An 18,437-nucleotide genomic window follows, 5' to 3' on the forward strand; every position below is an offset into this window, starting at 1 on the left:
AAGATGTCCGTTCCTTAGTAACGTGGTGGGCAGGAGCAGGGAAACAAGCAGCGAGAGGCAAAGGTTGGCAGTCGGCTCCTCACAGCTCTCACAGCCTTCAGCTCCGCGTATCAGGCTCCGTGGCGCGCAGCCCATCTTCTCGGCCAGCATCGCCAGCGGGCGGCTGTGGGGGCTTCTCTTCATCGCCAGCCGCGGGGGGGCTGCGGACACCGCGCTCGCGGGAGGCGCCCCAAGCCGCGGGCGGGCCGCAAGAGCGCCCCGAGGCCGATCCGGAGGCCGGCGGGAGAACGGGCCCTGCCGCAGCCCGGCCGGGGCGGAGCCGCCGCCGCTCGGCGCCCTCCGGCCGAGGGGCGGCGCCGCGGCCGCCACCGCCCCGTGTCTATGGTGAGGGGCCATGGCGGAGCGGCTGTGGGGCGCTGAGGCGGGCGGCGCCGTGTACCGCTCCCGCGACCCCGTGCGCAATCTGCGCCTCCGGTGAGCGCCCGGCGCGGCTCGGCCCGGCTCCGGGGGTTGCTCCCTCTCACTCTTCCTCCCTGTCCCCCCGCAGGGTCCGCATCCAGCGGGTCACGGCCGCCGGGCCCCTCCCGGCTCAGGCCTCGCCGCCGCCGCCGCCGCTCTCCACACCGCGCGGCCCCGAGCTCCTGGCGCTGGCCGCCCGCGCCTCGCCAGGTAAGTGGGGAGCCCCGCGGGGCGGCGCTCCCGGGCGCTGCCTGTGGTGACCGACCCCTTACCGCAGATGCCCGGCGGCCCCCGGACGAGGAAGAGGAGGCAGAGGTGGGGTGGCAGGAGAAGCTCTTCAGCCAGGTGGGTGTGCGGCGGCTGTTTCTCCTCGCTGTACCGACCGACGGCTCCCCTGTGTCGGGGCGAGCGGGGCCCCAGCAGGGGGACAGCTTTCAGGCAGATCTAGAGAGTGATGAGTTCTCTCCTTAGCATCTTCTTCTCCAGACTAAACGGCCCCAGTTCCCACAGCCACTCCTCATATGTCCTGTTTTCTAGTCTCTTTGCAAGCTCTGTTGCTCTTCTCTGGATGTGTTCCAGCAGCGCAGTATCCTTCTTGTAGTGGTCTTACCAGTACAGGGGGCTATCCCCTTGTTCGACTCAGTGATCTTGAAGGTCTTTTCTCCCTAGTCCTGCTGGCTATGCTGTTTCTGATGCCGGCCAGTCTGTTGTTAACCCTCTTGGCCACCCGGGCACACCACCAGCACCCCCAGGTCCTTTTCTGCTGGGCAGCTTTGCAGCCGCCCTTCTCCAAGCCTGTATTGCTGCACTGGGTTGTTGTGACCCAAGTGCAGCATTTTGGTGTCTCCACAAATCTCAGCTGAAAAACTTTGGCCCTGAGCTTGCTGATGAAATGCAACTTTTATGTTTTACCTGTGGTGCTCTCAGTTTGAGGTAGATCTTTATCAAAATGAGTCAGCCTGTCAAACTCACCTGGACCGGCAGTACCACAAGGAGATCCTGAAACTGGAGAAGGCTGGGGGTCGGAAGAACTATCGCATCTTCACCTACACTGATCATGACCGATTCACCAACCTAGAGGAGGTACCAGCTTTTTGTTTTGCATAATCTCTACAGCAGTATCTGTCAACAACACTACGCCCACTGCAGAGGGAATGTTTGTCATTTCTTGGCCATGGAGAAGCAAGCCATATATCTTGGGAGCAGGAGAACATACTGCTTCTGCAGGCAGCTTCACCTGGCATCCCAGACCCAGCATGAGGTCTCACTGTTTCAGTGCAATGGACAGGTTGGAGGGACTTGGCATTGTAGAGTTGCTCTGTTAGAAAAATGCTGGCTTGTTACCAACCAAGGTGAGAAGTCTGGACACAGAATACAGAATTACAAGGCACACATTTATTCATATGCATGAGGTGATTCATGCACAATGCTTTCTAGCAGTCTTGATTCATGCTGTCTTGATGGCCCAAGGATGGGAAGAGACCCCTTTATCCTGTTTACTGTTCAGCCTCACTGGCAGGAAATTGTGAGGGGCAGCATGACCCTGCCTGGAAAACTGGGGATGTTTAGATGGATGATTTGTAATGTAGCTGAGTGAAACTTAAAACAGCTTATGATCCAGTCATTCCTGGATTGATCTTGTAATAGTTGTGACCCCAAATATGGGGCGTGAGGTTTCAAGTGTATTTTAGAGGGGCTTAGGGTGCTAGGATCTTGGTTGTCTGCAGTTCTGCTTCTTTGATCATCCAAGTAGCAGAATAGCAAAGTACTTACCCCAAGGTTGGGCTGTCTCTGAACCTTGTGATGAGCAGGTGTCTTTTAGTTTGCTTACTGTATGAACAAGAAATGCCACTCATGAGCATAAAATGCAAACTAATATATATACATACATGCCGTATGCATACCAACAAAGCTAACACACATTCCTATTACAAGGACCAATCAGTAAAATAGTTAGGGAGGGAAACTTTCACCACATCTGTACATAACTTGCTGGATGGACTTCAGCTCTGCTTTTCCACAAGAGCAGTGAATCAACTCTATGGTCTTTTAGCAGTTTGTCCATGTATGTGTATGTAAATACCTGTTCTGTTCTCCAGGAGTGGAGATGTGTTTGAGAAAGAAGTCCTGTTGTATTTAAGCTGTTTCTATTCTGTTTCTCTCCTTCAGCACTGCCAGAAGGTAACTGACTCAGATCATGAGGTGCCGTCATATCTGGCAGAGAGGATGGCCAATGTGAGGAGGAGAAGACAAGACCGTAAACCAATGTGAGTGCAACCGGGTTGGAGCTTGCTAATGCAGGTTTCCTGTTGTCCCAGCTGCAGAGCAGCCTGGTCCGTGGAAGTTGGTGGCTTGAGCTGTGTTGCACTCAGAGTCTGGCAGTTTGACTCCTCATTGTGGGAGAGTTCATTGCTGGCTACCGCAGTGAGTTCTGTTGACAATAAGTTGTGCTTGTGTTGTTGACAGAGAGGCGAATTCTCTTAAGTCAAAAATAATCACCTGGGAGCCCTCAGAAGAATTTATAAAGAACAATCATGTGATTAACACTCCTGTTCAGACTATGTACGTCATGGGGGACTTGGGACCTTATGGGAAGTAAGTAAAATTCCCAAATGATCTTCATTTCCCAGAAACAAGCCCATCTCCTCTCCTTACTCACCTCTGTTTCTCTCAGTAGTTAAGGGGAGGGAATTCAAAGAGCACAGTAACTCAAGCTGCTGTTTTCTCTCTACTTCTTGGGAGGTATGGAATGTATCCCTCCAAAAGGCTTCTTAAACTAATGTAGTGAAGTATTGGTATATTTATTCCCTTATGTACCTCCATGTGCTTTTACCAGCTCTGCTGTTCCGGAGCAAGAAAATGTCCACGTGCTCTGTTTAGACTGTCTTTGTGTTTCTTGATGTCTTCCATTAGGCTTGGTCAAAGGGAATATGAACGTGTTCTTTGTACAATCAAGGTGGATGGCAGTGGGGTGATCACAGTGAAGCCTGACTTTACTGGCACCAAAGGAGCCTACTGGTGAGCGGGACAGGGCTGGTACCACATTTGGGACTGGTATGGAGGGCTGAAATTGCTGTCTCCTAATTACCCCTTAGGCAGTGAGTCTGCACTTAAATTGAGGGCTATTATTTAGGTTTATTCCAAAGGTTTGTAAGACAGGGTTATTGTTTCCTTGTGCTTGGTGTCACTGTGCATATGATGTGTGGGGCTTTGGAGCCAGTCCCTAGGAATACAGGTTATGTGTACAATGGACAAAAGCAAGTCTCTCTGAGTTATTGATGCTGTCAGGCACTCAAGAATAAGGAGAGGACTGTTAGTGACATTTTGTTTCTGTTCAGGCCTTGATGGGGCAATTGGTGTTTTATGATGGCACAGCTGATAATATTGCTGGGTCTGTTTTCTGCGTAATGGGGTTTTCCCCATGCATTTTGGGGTTCTGCAGGATTGAGCTGGATAGACAGAAGCGAGAGCTGTGGAAATACACCATTGAGAATGCATCCATCCAAGTGCAGCAAGAGGAGGAGGAACGTGAGCAGCGTGTGTTCAGAGATGTAAGGACTGGCCTCTGTTGATTATATTGGCTAGTCGTCCTGATTTGACCAAGGGAATAAAGACCTTCAACTAGACATAATTGTTAGAGCTACAAAATGAATGTCGCTTGCAGCGAGTTTCATCATGTTCAGTGATACAAGAACTCCAATAAATACTCCCTGACTGCTTCATTCCTTAAACTAGGTTGAGGGCCTTGTCTTTTTGCCACTGGTAAGCTTGTGTTGGCTATTGACTGTAGTCGATAGCAGGAGCTGATGGAAGAAACCATCAATAGTGTCACCTGCCAGTGGTTTTTCTTCCCTTTCAAGCAGTGGGCAAACTCGTTCATTGGGTTTCCTCCTGCTGCCTGTATATTTCCTGAATGATTTCTCATTACCCATAATGTTCCAGGATACTTGAGATACTCATTTTGTGCCTTGACCTTTTTTAATTGTCTTTTTGCCTGTGGCAGTCTATAAGGATGCTTAGTCTGTTTTCATTTTTAATTTTAGTTTGTACAGTTCCTTATTGGTTTTGTGCCAATTAGGAAATCCTGACCTAGATACACTAATCTCCCATTATGTCACATAAGAACTGCTGATTCTTTGGAGCTTCTTTTTACCTCATATTGACCTTTGATGAGGTTTCTTCTGAAGCTGGAGTTTCATGCAGTGCTAGCAGTTATGCATCTTTTGTTCTATTAAATTCTTACATTCTCTGTATCTACTATAAAAGCAAAAAACTGTTAGCTGAGCCTGTCAACAGTTTAAGTTGGTTTTAAGTTACATATCCATTACATTTTTTGCAGTAATATAAGTAAAAACCTATAATCAAGAAGACGCTCTAATCCACTTGTTCTGTGTTTTCAGCTGTACAGTCGACACAAGGAGTACCTCAGTGGTCTTGTAGGCTCAGAATTTGAGATGGTGAGTACCAGCAGCACTCAGCAGGGACCTGGAGCCCTGCGGCCTTTGCAGGCTGTTCACATGGCTGACTTCTGTACCAGTCTCCAAAGATTGTGTTGTTCTGGGGTTGTGTTGGCAGCTTTTACCTCATGGCCTCCTACTGAAAATTGGGTTGAAAGAGTATGATTGCAATGGATATGGGGACTGCGAAGGTCCAACATGCATCTGTCAGACCTGTAGCAGAGCATGCTGAATGCTGCAGTCTCAGTGAGACTGCATCCATTGTTTGAAGGTCTTTGACTGTAATAAAACAGAAAGAGGATTTGTATCTTTTGGGATAGAGATTGCTGTTAACTTCTTGAATATCAAATGTATCTGTGTCCCACTTTGTTCAAGTAAACAGCTCCTCCCAACCTTCAAACTCACTAAATTTTTCTTTTCTCATGCACAGTTTTCTTGCTCACTAAGTTACCTAGGCTGCAGCCTTTTTTTTTTTTTTTTTTTTTTGCTAAAGTATTGTTTGCCGAAGTAGGAAAGTTGTTGTACTCTTTCCTGCAGCTAGTTAAGCTAAGTGTGTTTCAATTTGTCCTATGGATTTTTGGCTTTGTTATTTTGGTTGTTGTTATTTTTTTCATACTCCTGAGCATATGCAAGAACACTACAGGAGAACCAGGACTATGATTTTATGATTTTTGCAAGTGACTTCTCACTACATTTTTATATCCATCTAGAAATCTGTAGATCTGCTTTACAGAGTAGTGAATTCCTGCAGTACAGGAATTTGGTCTTCATAGGGAGCCTCTATCCAGAGGGACTCCTGACTTCTGGAAAGGATGACAGGTTGATGCAAGAAGTGATGATTTCTCCCTGACCAGCAAAGCAAAGCATTCAAGTACAAATGTCTGTAGGATATCCATGTGAGACCCTGAAGGGGGGGGAACTGAAAGAGGTTCCACCAGTGGTCTCTAAGCCCTTAATCTGCTTGTTTCTACAGACTCTTCCTGGTGCATTGCGTCTTTTTGTGAATGGAGAAGTAGGTGAGTCCTCATTATGAACAGTAACTGTAGGGGCAAATCTGGGTATACTGGGATGGCTGAGGCTATGAAAGGTCTAAAGATTTTTGGTTCACAACCTGGTCTAGAGTAGGTGATTCTCTCCCTAAAATTCTTTACTTACTCCCCCTTCTCCACTGTTTTTGCAGACAAGTGGCATTTACTGATTGGAGGTTTATAAATACTGCAGCTTTTCTAGGAAGACAGAGTTCTGAATAAAAGACAACAGATAGGGGAATTAACAGACATGCAAAGAAGGCAATTAATTTTGTGATCTCTGTAATCTGGTTAGTTATATGTGGATAGGCTAGTCTTGAGAAAATCTTTTCTGAGGTCTTATTCTTTTACTTCAAAGACCTTGCCTTTTCCCAGCTTCTAGCAGTAACTGGTTGTGCTGAGGTTATTTGTGATGCCTCTCTCAAAAGTCTTCAGTGTGTAATGGAGGAGTTAGTGTGGAAGTTAGCTACTGAAATTCATTCTCTCTTCTCAGTTTCAGCTCAAGGCTATGAGTATGACAACCTCTATGTTCATTTCTTCCTGGAGCTGCCTGACCGTGAGTATTCATGCTTCCAGCCATATCACAATGATTTAAGGAATAAAGCATGCTTAAGCTAGTCAGTCAGATCAGCTTTGCTAAAAGTTAGTAAAAGGTAATGTAGGGTCTGAGATCTAAATAGAAGTCTCCAGAGCTAAAAGTGCAGAACTCGGTGGTTTGAACTAAACTGACATGTTTGAATATGTCAGCATCTTCCCCTCTTGTCCCTTCCAAATTTGGCTGGATTTGGTCCACAGACTTCTTAACCAGAGGTGATCGTTTCCAGCAAACTACCCCAGGTTCATTCCTGATGCTGCAGAGAAAAGCCTTCCTGTCTTTTCTGCCTCAGCAATGACCTTGTCTGATTTCACTGCCCAGCATTGTGTTTTTATGTTTTGTGTTGACACTGATGTATTCAGCTTTGACTGATAAATAAGCTTCCCAACACTAACATGCACGTCCTGCTATGTGTTTAATCCCCCTGAAGCTATGGCCCTGGCTCCCTTCTGGTTATACCCTGATGTTTGCTTGAGATGCTGCTTTTGCTTCTATGTGCATTTCGATAAGGTTCTACCATTGTCCAGAGATGGAGTTGGTGCTCTCATATGTCCAGGGTGTTCTGGAGAGCACCTGGAACAAGATGGGGCAGGATGCCCCTAGGGAAGTTCAGTGTGGAGGAACATCTGGTTCTGACTTTCTCCTTTGAGCTGCTCTGGTATATGAATCATTCCTCTTACCCAAAGTATTCACCCCCTGTGCTCACATTCTCTTCTCCCAGACTGGTCAAGCCCCGCATTCCAGCAGCTATCAGGAGTGACACAGACCTGTGCCACCAAGACAGAGGATTGGGTAAGGATGCTTTCAGACCTGCAGAGCAGAGTTTGAACAGTCATTCTCTGAACTGAAATGTATAACAACTTACAGATTTATTCAACCAAGATTCTAGCATGATAGCTCCCTTCAAGAGCAGAGCATATTTGGAATCCTCCTTGTTGTTATACTTGAAGTTTTTCATGCTTTTTTTCATGTTTTACATGTTCCGCTGTATTCAAATAAAACATCAGAGCAGTTTCTGGAACCTTACTTTTTCCTTTCTTCTGGCTGATTGCCTTTGGATCTTTGATTTTTGTGTTCTCAAATGTGCAGAGTTAATGGAGAATTGTTCTGGCTTGCCTGAGACTGTCAGTCTCAAAACTGATTTATCAGAATCAACCTTTCTTCCAGCTCTTCTCTGAGAGACAGTAAAATCTGAATTTTATAAAGTTTTAATGTATTAATATAATCAATCAAATTTAATGTATTTTTATGTATTTGATGTGAACTGACTTGCATATTAAAATCATTATCATACAACATTTTGGTAGGACTGTTGTTTGAGGTATTTTGCTTGGCTCCTGTATAGACTGTGGCATTCTGTAATAGTTATGCAAATGGCTGAATGATCATTTGAGGTGTGTTTTGCTCTTTTTCATTATTTTCGTTATTATTATTTTTTTAATTTTAGCCTGTTCTATCAACATAGCAGTAGGATTGTGTGCAGATCCATTGTGCAGTCAAGTGTTTCTTAGTGTGATGAGATTGATCTTGTCTGGATATCATTAGTGCTCTACCATTATTTCTTTTCTCCCTGCTTTCTGTACCCCCTGTGATACCAGTGATGGAACTTTCTCCTCCAGGAATCTGATCTCTGTCCCATTCCTTTTGTAGGATAACGTGGCGTACTTCTGCTACCCCTTCACTTTGGAGATGTTTTTCTCCCAAGAAAATGAATCAGAAGGTACGTCTCCTTGTTTCTCTGAAATATAAAGCTCTGACATCTCTTGGTTGCAGTGTAGGCATCATGCTGTTTGACTTGTTGATGGTCCCTTGCCAAGGTGAAAGGACATCTGTAAACAAAGGGAATCACAGAATTGTAAAACTATAGAATCATAGAATATCCCTAGCTGGAAGTGGCACACAAGGATTGTGTTGTCCAACTCCACACAGGACCACCCAAAAATCAGAGTATATTTCTGACAACGTTGTCCAAATGCTTCTTGAATTCCAGCAGGCTTAGTGCCATGCCACTTCAGGGAAACGTTGCTCAATCAGAAGATGTTCACCCCATCACCGCATAAGCTCAGGACACATACTAAGTTTGCCCTCCCCAGCAATGTGTTAGTATTTGTATGTATTCATTGACATTGTTCGGCTTCCAGGTTGTAGTCAGCTTCATCCATATGCAAAACTACTTGGGTCTTAGCATGTCTGTCTCAGAATGCCTGACATGCTGGTCTGCATTGCCGTGCATGTTGTACTGCATAGAGCAGTGGAAGAAATGGGCCTATTTTTGTACACAGCTAAAACTATGTGCTGAATCTTAAGTTAGTAGACACACTCAGTGACCTGTATAATCTTCATATTGTCTATGTCACTTTGAAATTTCCATCTCTATTTTAGGCTGGACTTCTCTGCTGCTTTTTTCTACTGCTTCATTGTGTTGCTACTGTTTCCTCACCAACCCCTCTGCTCTGTGTTTTGCAATCACCAGGGACAGCTTTACAGCATGCCTGCCACTTGAATCCAGTGTATGCATTGGATTTGAGTATTCAGCCAACACTTCGGATTGGAGTATTCAACATTAACAAACTTTCAGCCTAGAATAAATATGATGAGTTTGTTTCACCATGGAGAAAATAAATGAATGCTTGGAGGCGGGTAGGGCAATCCAAGTTAATAATCCCCCAACAATGATGAGAAAGATCAGAGATAAAAAGGTTCCCATGTTTTGCATCAATTGTTTGCAGAAGAGTGTCTTGTCTGCCCAAACGATAGAGAAACCAGTTTGGACTTGCTGTCAGAGACTCATCAAAACAAAGAATTTTCCCAAATTTTTAGCATCTTACCAATAATTCTGTTTTCAGTCTCAAGTCTGAGGGTTCAGCTTTTATAGGGGAAAATAATCACCCATACACCTATGTCTGTCATTTTAGGAGAAATACAGAAAGGGCTCCTTGCTAGCGGAGTTAGTCATTTAGTATTTTTTTCCCCGCTGTGATAATCTCCCTCTACAGCTTTTAAAAAGTTGCAATCTGCTCCTTTTCCTTGCAGACTGTCTCCCTCAATGGCCTGTTCTCTACTTTGAAGTTCTGTCCCTTGATTTCTGGCAGAGATACCGTGTTGAAGGGTATGGTTCATTGGTGCTGCCAGCATCTCCAGGTAAAACATCCTTGGGACATTATGTTAAGTGTCTAGGGAAATGAGAGTTGAATGGTTCTCTTGGGAATGGATGCATCCCGTCCTGGCGTTGCTTTACCTTTGCATACTGAAGGGAATAGCTAGCTGTCTGTGAGGCAGCAAAGAGAGATTTTATGTATCGTGCACTGTTATGCCTTGTTGAGAAGCATCATGTGTTGCTGTCCTTTCTCCTTCAGTGGTTCCATTGCAAAATTGCATGCTATGATGCTTTTGTGTAGTGTTGCATGTCCATCTTTATACTAGCAATAGGCCCCCTTTGTCCCAGATGGAATCTGAGGCTCACAACTAGACTGACATTCTCATGTATTAATAAGTAGATGCTCCTCATAGGCAAGGGTAGTTTCAATGCTGTCTGTGTGACTGGGGCTTGCTTATTGGGAAGGCATTGGGGATCAGTAGGTATCCATCTACTGTGATGACCTCTGTGACTTCACATTGTTGGTCAGAGCAGCTAAACTGTTCTGCTAAATTGTTCTGTTGTCTAAATTGTCCTGTCCTGTGGTCAGGTCTCCATATACTCACCATCCCTACCTGGCGCCCTGTGGAACTGGGGACTGTTGCTGAACTGAGGAGATTTTTCATTGGTGGATCTCCTGAGTTAGAGGATATGACCTATGTCAGGATACCAGCAACCTTCAAGGTAGGCTCAACTGCAGGACATTGCTCTTGCTGGGAAAAGGTGGATTACGCTCTTGAAACTGCAGAATGATAAACTATCCGAAGTTGGAAGGGACCCACGAGGATCACTGAGTCCAACTCGTGGCTCCACACAGAACTACCTGAAAATTAAGCCGTATGTCTGAGAGCCTTGTGCAAGCACTTCTGGACCTCTGGCAGTTTTGGTGCTGTGACCGCTTCCGTGGGGAGCCTGTTCCAGTGCCTGACAAGCCTCCTGGTGAAGAGCCTTTTCCCAACAGCTCCTGTCTGAGCCTGCCCTGAGGCAGCTTCCTGCTGTTCCCTCAGGTCCTCTCACTGGGCACCAGAGAGAAGAGATCAGTGCCTGCCCCTCCGCTCCCCCTGGTGAGGAAGATGTAGGCCGCCATGAGGTCACCCCTGTGCCTTCTCTTCTTTAAGCTGAACAAACCAAGCCACATCGAACCCTCTTCTTACGCCATGCCCTCTAGGCCTTTCATCATGTCTGTTGCCCTTCTTTGGGACCTCTCTGAGAGGCTGATGTCCTTCTTCTCTCATGGCTCCCAAGGTAGCCCACAGTCCTCAAGGTGAGGCTGCACCAGTGCAGAGTGGAGCAGGACAAGCACTCCCCTTGACCGGCTAACTCTGCTGTGCTTACTGCAGCCCAGGATACACTTGGTCCTTTTGGCTGCTAGGGCACACTGCTGACTCAGGTTCCACTTGTTGTTGACCATAACCCCCAGATCCCTTTGCATAGGGCTGATCTCCAGCCTCTCATTCACAGGCTGTACTTATATCCATGGCTGCCCCATCCCAGGTACAGAATCTGGTGTCTCTTGACTTCAGATGTCTGTGGACAGTTTAGACTGGACTTGAACAGATACTGTTGTGGTCATGTCCCTCTGACTAAATAAATGGATCCCCTTTGATACTTGTGAGTAAGACAAGAATGGGCAAACCCTGAGATAGAGCTCTCTGCCTTTTGAGGTGTGTGTAACCTAGAGAAGTGGTTGTATGTGTTCCAAAATCTTGCCTTGCCCCTGCTTGTACTGTCCTTGTCTGAAAATTGTCTGTCAGGTCACCATTTTTTTTTAATCAAGTATGAACATTGTCATGTGTTTTTGTGAGGAACATGGGCTATACTGCACTTGGAAGTGAGTTGCCTGCAGTGATAAGCTGATGGGTGTGAGGCAGGCAGAAGTTTCACATTAAGAAAGTTGCAGTGGTGCTTGCTGGTGTAATGAGCAAGTTAGTATTAAGTGGCTTTGAGTGAGAATAAGCAGTTGAAACCTTCCTTCAGCACTGCACTATCAACTTCCTAGTGTTTATGTCCTGCTCTCAGCAAAGCCTGGTACTATCTGCCCTTCTCTCCTACCTCACTTTCTGTGTGAAGCGGGACTAGAAGAGACTCTCTGCCTGCAAGAGTGCTTGCTTCTGGTGAGGCATGCTCATTTTTGCCAGGGTCAGCCTGCTGCAACAGGTTGCAGGCTGTTACGAGAACTTTTGCTGTCTTTGCAGGGAGAGCGTCTGAGCCGCTTTGGTTTTCACACAGAGACAACAGGGAGTGTCACGTTCCGGCTTTACTGCCTGCAGCAATCCAAGTGAGTGCTGCAGTGATTGCAAGTTCCATCTTCACAGCAGTGTTCTTCCAGCCCTGACTTCAAACTGTACTTCTGTGCAGAGCCTTTCTGGAGACCAGTGCCTCGAGGCATCGCATGCAGAGTGTACTAGACCGGCTTGGAGGCTTCAGCCAGCAGAGCTCTGTCTACAATGTTTTGGGTAGGGCTTTTAGTCTCATTCTGCCTGGGGAGCCTCGGGCTCACTTTTGCCCCCTTTTTACAGAGTGGGCAGAGAGAATCCATTGCTGTGGGGTTGATTGTCTCCCACTGTGAGCTCTCTTGGGTCTGAGTCCATAGCAGAGGTTAAATGTTCTGACCTGAAATTGCTGGAAACTTGAGGAGGCATCAGCCCTCAGCAGGCAGGAGGGATAGTCACTCCATGACGGCAAAGCCTAGGCTGGGTTGCCTGGTCATTCCTGGCACAAAACATAGCTTGTGGCTGTGGTGCACAGGCTCTGTCTCTGATTCCCTTATGCACAGAGCTGGAAGTCAAGAGAGCAGCAAGATCCTGGTGCTTTGTTGGTGGTACTTAGTGAGACTCCTATTCTGAGAAAGATGATGTTCATTGGGCGGACTCATCCCTCCTCTTCTCTGAGGCTGTCTGATGCATTCTGACTTGCTGTCACCTGCTGTGTTGCAGAGGCTTTCCAGAAGGCACGGTGCCGGATGCAGGAAGCACGTGAGAGCCTTCCCCAAGACCTCATCAGCAGCTCTTTCTACACTGTGCACCAGACACAAGAACCGTGATTGACCACCTCCACTGCCTCTAGCCTGGGAGCACTTAGCATCTTCTCTCTGATACAAGCTTCCCTTGTTCAGGAGGAGTCCCAAGGCCAGTGTCTGCAAGCTTTTTGATTCCTTTCTTTTGCAGCTTTCTCTGGATGGGGGCAGGAGTCTGCCTCACATCTAGATCTAGAGTCTTTGTGTTTCCATACGTATTTGTGGAAGAAACCCTGTTTTTTCAAGTCATTTTGTTACCAGGCCCTAACGGTACAGCTAATTGTTCCCATTTCTGAGGAGCAGACTAAAATGGGACATGGGACCTGGGAAACCTTTAACACATTTTCAAGTATTGAACAGTAAGTGATTAGAAAACATTTCAAGTCTACTTGACTTGGTAAATGTACTTTTCTTCTTAAAGAAGAGGTTACTGTTGAAGGTCAAGGCATGAATATTGTTTGGTATTTAATTAAATGAATAGTTGACTTCTTGAGAAATGCTGATAATTGTTGTCAGGTCAATCTTCAGTAAAATGAATCTGTCCAACTGTGTTTTTAAGATTTATTCATTCCTAGAGAGAGGTCTCTGCCACCATTGTATGAAATCAAAGCAAAGTGATGTACGACAGATTCAGAACTGGTGAAAAGGGTTACATTCTGTATTTCTTTGTGTCTGAAATTGCTGGCTCTTGCGTCTCTGTATCAGTTAGCAGAAGGACTTCAAGAATACAACTGACAACATGTGTTCCCTTTAGCTCATAGAAGAACTTTGGCTGGAGCTGGACAGTTTGCAGACAATGAGAGCAGATTGTAATGTTTGCACAAGAGCTGAACTTTGAACTGTTCAAGCTATTCTTTTTAACCGTGGTTCATTGTATCAGCTCTGCTTGCAACTCACTGCTTTGATTGTTTTTACCCAGGTTCTTCTCCTGTTCTTTTCTCAGCCTATTTCATTCCCCTATTTTTGTTCCTCTCTCAAATCCATGTGAACGAAGCTACCTGCAGACTGACAATGCTGCATAGATTTGTACACAAGTCACATCTCCACATGTTCTACTCTGCTCCCAACAGAAGGGATAAGAAGAAAACTCTCAGGATGAGATCATGGATGTATCTGTAAAGCTAGAAGTCACAGGCAGAATAAGAAATAGGAACTGGCTTTCTTTTGCATGTTCCTCACTAGCAGGGGATGTGAGACTCATGGTTGCAGCCATGTGTGTGACTATTAGAACATCCCACTCCTTCCTCATGCTCCATTGGTATCTTCACCTCATGCTTTACGTTTTGATCTTGTTATCAGCCTTCACTAGAAAAATCAAACTCCCCAGTTTGTTGGTCTTTGTTTTTTCTCATAATTCCTGGCAGAATTGTCTGGCAACTTGAAATGTACCTGGTAATTTCACTTACAAAAGAGGACTTTTGCTCATCTACCTTCCCTGCTGTCCCTGCTTTTTCATGGAAGAAACTACCAGAATGTATTACATAGCTTGGCCTGTTAAGCAGAGCAGTGTCCTTGGCCTAGAGCTGGCTGCTGCATCTTGTGCATGAGTCAGATCTCCACTTATGCTTTTTGGTGTGATGTGGCAGATGAGGCATTATAGTTGTGAAGGTAAACACCCAGTTCTATAACAGCAGAATCAAGGCTTGTCAGGGTGTATGAGTGTAGTGGGTTTACGTGGCAAGGTTTTGGTAGCAGGGGGCCATAGGGGTGGTTTCTGTGAGAAAGATCTAGAAGCTGCCCCATGTTTGGGAAGGGCCCCATTGTTTTCCAGAGCTGAGCCAATAAGCGATGTTGTTTTGCGCCTCTGTGAGAGCATATTTAAAAATATGCTCTCACAGAGGAAAAAAATGCTGCACCACACAGCAGCTGGGAGAGTGAGAGGAGTGAGGAATGGCCTTTCAGGCGCCAAGGTCAGTGCAGAAGGAGGGGGAGAGGTGCTCCAGGCACCGGAGCAGAAGTCCGCTGTGGCCTGTGGTGAGGACCATGGTGAAGCAGGATGTCCCCCTGCAGCCCATGGAGTACCACGGTGGAGCAGAGTTCCACGCTGCAGCCTGTGGAGGAGACCACGGTGGAGCAGGTGGCCCTGCACCGATGGAGGCTGCTGCCTGTGGAAGACCCCTGCCGGAGCAGATTCCGGGCCAGACCTGTAGCCCGTGGAGAGGAGCCCACGCAGGAGCAGGTGACCTGGCAGGAGCTGCTGCCCGTGGGGGAGCCAGGTTGGAGCGGTTTTCTCCTGGGGGATGGAGCCCATGGTATGGACCCATATCTGGAGCAGCTCTGGAAGAGCTGCTGCCTGTGGGAAGCCCACACCGGATCAGTTCATCAAGGACTGCATCCCGTGGGTGGGACCCCACAGCACAGGGGACGAGAGTGACCGAGAAGGAGCGGCAGAGAAGAAGTGCTGTAGACTGACCATAACCCCCATTCCCCTGTTCCCCTGCGCCACTCGGGGGGAGGAGGTGGAAGAGGGTGGATGGGGGGGAAGGTGCTTTTGGTTTCTTTCCTTTGTTTCTCACTTCTCTAGCTTGTTAGTAATAGGCAATAAATCTTACTATCTCCTTATGCTGAGTCTGTTTTGCCCATTAAAATAATTACTGAGTGATTTTCTCGTCCTTATCTCAACCTTAGAGCCCTTTTCACATATTTTCTCCTCATTCCTCTTTGAGGAGGGGGAGTGAGAGAGCAGCTGTGGTGGAGCTTGGCTGCCCACTCGAGCAGAACCACGACAATGCGCTATCAGTCTTTAATGATATGGTCACATTTCACAAGAGATTGATTCACTCAGTGCCCAGGATGAAAAGTGTTCAATGAATTTGTAGCCACTCACCTTCTTTTTCTTTTTTTTTTTTTTTTAAATCACAGTTCACTTCATGACTCTGTATGTTTATTGCATGTTTATAAGCAATGCTTAATTTCCTTTAGGGTGTTTCTGTTGTGCTTATCACTAATAGCTGAATCTCATGTATCTGAAACGTGTTTCAGGATTGAGTTACAAGGTAAGAGAATATGCATTTTAGCAGTAAAGTAATAAAACACTATTGAGTGAGATGATGCTGAAGGCTGACCCTGAGAGAATGGGCTCTTCTAATTAGGTGACCATTTCCCCAGCTTGTGCTTGCTGCTCAGAGTGTTTATATGGCAGGATTTGGTGGGTTGAATGTTAAGGTTACACAGAGATACAGTAAGGTTTACATAATTGTACTAGTTTTGATAGTGAAAACTCTGACTAGTATAAAATTTTACGGAAACTCAAGAGCAAAATTTAATAATAAAAATCAGTTACAACCAAATAAATATTCTTCTGAAGCAACACATGGTTAGCAGTGTTTCATCTTCATACTTGCAGGCTCCTTGGCCTGACAGAACAAACTGACTGATGCTTGTAAAAAAACCTTCAGCAAGTGTTCTTCGAATATGCCCTTTTATAAATTAAATTATGTGATTTCCATATACATGTATATGTATAAAAATATCACTGATCTTTTAAACAAAACTGACACCTGGTGCAGGGTTTGTTCTTTGAGCTTGCTGAGATGCCTGGCCAGTTGGAATGGGGGTTGTGTATACACCAGGTATACGTGGATTAAATAACAGGTAGTAGATGGGGATAGATAGGAAGAAGGGGAGGTTGGTGTTTTTCCTCCAATGGTGAATATTTTCCCAGAGGAGTCTCCCTAGAGTTTTCAATGGAGGGGCACGACTGCAGTGACATTTAGTTGAAACTCAACAGGAGAAGAGAGGGGAAGGGACAGAAGTTGTGGGCACACAAAAACTTGGGGCAACAGAGCAGCATGGTTAGTGGGACTGCCCCAGGCACTCATGGCAAGGGAGCCTGGCAGGCTGCAGGATGCTGTGGACTGAAGATAGAGGCTGGAGTGCAGGCAGAGCAGCTGACGCAGGCTGGGCAATGCTGTGGTCTCTGCAGGTGACCTCCGTGTCTAGCAGTGAGACAGGTCTGTGCTGTCTGTGGTGCATGGCCAGCGGTCCCCAGATCTGGTCACATCTGCTGCAGCTGGTTTCTCTTGAGCATCAATGTCTTCTGCCTACAGGATAGACTAGAGCTGTAATGTTCAGCACCAGCCAAGCTTCCTCATGGGCACCTATTGGAGGCTGAATCCTGCAGCCTTAGCAGTGATGTGGTCTGTGTGGGGGCAGGAGCCAGCTGAGAGTCCCTGGGGGTCTTCCAGGCTTTTCATTAAATAAACTATGCAAAAAAAGGGTAATTGAAGAAATGTTGGCTCGGTGGAAGAAAAGGCTGCCAGCAGTTGGCAGAGCTTGCAGGATGCACATCAACAGTGTCTTAGAAAATCCAAAATTGCAGTGTAAATAGAACAGAAAAGGAACATGTAGAAATTAGTCATTTGCATGACTGGAGGAACAACTTTGCACAAAAGTCAGACTCCAGAAAGGGGTTTCACTCGACTGAGGAAGACTCATAACTTCAAACTACAGCCTTGCCAGCAGCCTCAAACACCCCTTTGTCTCAGCCCTGACCAACTGCTTGTGGTGGACCAGGGGCTACCAAAGTCTTCTGGTGTGGTTTGGGGGGTGGTCTGTGCTGCCCACCTTCCTGCACTGTTCAGTTGGAAGCCCAGTAGTAACAAGGAGCACTGCAGCAGGGAGGAGAATGTGCTGGCAGGCAGGGGATGTGCACCTCAGAGGTGCATTTGGCAAGGACAGTGGGTTGGCATGTGAAGTGCTGTCGCTGGCTTTGGGAAGAAGAAGCTGCAGCAGACACATCCTACAGGGATTTGTCTTGCCATTGCATGGTATGTTGGGAGGGAGAAGTATTTTTTATCTGCACTTATGTGGGGCTTATGTGATCTTTATTAAATGACTGCTTGTTGCTTGTGGTCTCAGTATGTTTTTATTTTAGCCAGGGGCTTAGGGTATCAGATGAAAGCTTGCTGCAAGCCCTCTCCTGGAAGTGAGGTGAAGGAGTGGGCTGATTTGCCTTCCACCACCAGTTACCTTTTTATTATGCTTGTCTTCTCAAGGTACAGCCTGTATTCTCTAAAGTCAATATCAACATTTCAATACAAGACTGCAGCTGAGAGTACAAAAGAATACAAAATCACACTTCATTAGATCAATCAAAAATAAGTGTCTGTATATTCCTTTTTCTGTATTGAAATCACTGGTTTAGTTGGAATGAATTTCTTTTACTGCTTTGTTTCAGGCAGTTTTCTAAGTGAACCCTAGTCCTGTGTAGACCACAGGTACTTCTCTTTCTCTCATCTGTGAAGATCTTGTTCTAAAGTAGCACAGAAAATCAGAAAGTCTGTGATTGTAGCAGACCTATAATTCATTCACAGTTTCTTAAATGTTAAAAAAAAAAAAGACTTCCGAAACAGTTGTGAGGATGTCTGTAGTATGTCAAAGAGAAACTTTTGTGTTGTTTTATGCTTTCCAGGTGTTTGAGAATGTGAGGATCAGCCTTTTGGGTAGGTGGGAAAGGTGGATTTTTAATGATTTGTTCTGACCTTAGAAAGACAGAAAGGTCAAGTTGGACACCGAGGTCTAGTCCAGGCAAGGTCACCTTAACTTAATATCAGCCTGAGATGTTTGTCCAACCTATTCTTTAAATGAAGATAGAGATCACAGAATCACAGAATTGTCTAGGTTGGAAGAGACTTCAAGATCATCGAGTCCAACCTCTGACCTAACACTAACAAGTCCTCCACTAAACCATATCACTAAGTTCAACATCTAAATGTCTTTTGAAGACCTCCAGGGATGGTGACTC

General features: G+C 46.0%; 1 protein-coding gene across 3 annotated transcripts; it reads left to right on the plus strand.

The window, feature by feature from the left end:
• Positions 1 to 328: 328 nt before the first annotated feature.
• On the plus strand, positions 329 to 15,293 carry MKS1 (MKS transition zone complex subunit 1). Of its 3 annotated transcripts, none has more exons than XR_005260306.2 (19): positions 329 to 474; positions 548 to 669; positions 737 to 804; positions 1,387 to 1,542; positions 2,629 to 2,726; positions 2,926 to 3,054; positions 3,373 to 3,477; positions 3,902 to 4,010; positions 4,860 to 4,916; positions 5,890 to 5,932; positions 6,438 to 6,500; positions 7,261 to 7,331; positions 8,190 to 8,259; positions 9,573 to 9,680; positions 10,226 to 10,359; positions 10,683 to 10,739; positions 10,844 to 11,789; positions 11,871 to 11,953; positions 12,034 to 12,076. XR_005260306.2 is itself a non-coding variant. In XM_027445951.3 (19 exons), exons 1-19 carry the CDS (start codon positions 395 to 397, stop codon positions 12,716 to 12,718), a joined length of 1,758 nt encoding a protein of 585 aa, XP_027301752.1. In that variant the 5' UTR covers positions 329 to 394; the 3' UTR covers positions 12,719 to 15,293. The 3 variants fall into 3 exon arrangements, 2 of the variants coding, with proteins under 2 accessions (XP_027301752.1, XP_038021730.1); XM_027445951.3 differs by lacking the exon at positions 10,844 to 11,789 and adding an exon at positions 12,612 to 15,293 and having other exon boundaries at positions 12,034 to 12,131; XM_038165802.2 differs by lacking the exons at positions 10,683 to 10,739; positions 10,844 to 11,789 and adding an exon at positions 12,612 to 15,293 and having other exon boundaries at positions 330 to 474; positions 12,034 to 12,131.
• Positions 15,294 to 18,437: the final 3,144 nt, after the last annotated feature.

Source organism: Anas platyrhynchos, chromosome 20 (genome assembly GCF_047663525.1).
Source record: "Anas platyrhynchos isolate ZD024472 breed Pekin duck chromosome 20, IASCAAS_PekinDuck_T2T, whole genome shotgun sequence".
Taxonomy (NCBI): Eukaryota; Metazoa; Chordata; class Aves; order Anseriformes; family Anatidae; genus Anas; species Anas platyrhynchos.

Coding starts and splice junctions, on each gene's coding strand:
- MKS1 (XM_027445951.3), top strand. CDS start 395: ATGGCGGAGCGGCTGTGGGGCGCTGAGGCGGGCGGCGCCGTGTACCGC. Junction 2,727..2,925: donor AGACAAGACCGTAAACCAAT/GTGAGTGCAACC, acceptor TGTTGTTGACAG/AGAGGCGAATTCTCTTAAGT. Junction 10,360..10,682: donor GGATACCAGCAACCTTCAAG/GTAGGCTCAACT, acceptor CTGTTCCCTCAG/GTCCTCTCACTGGGCACCAG.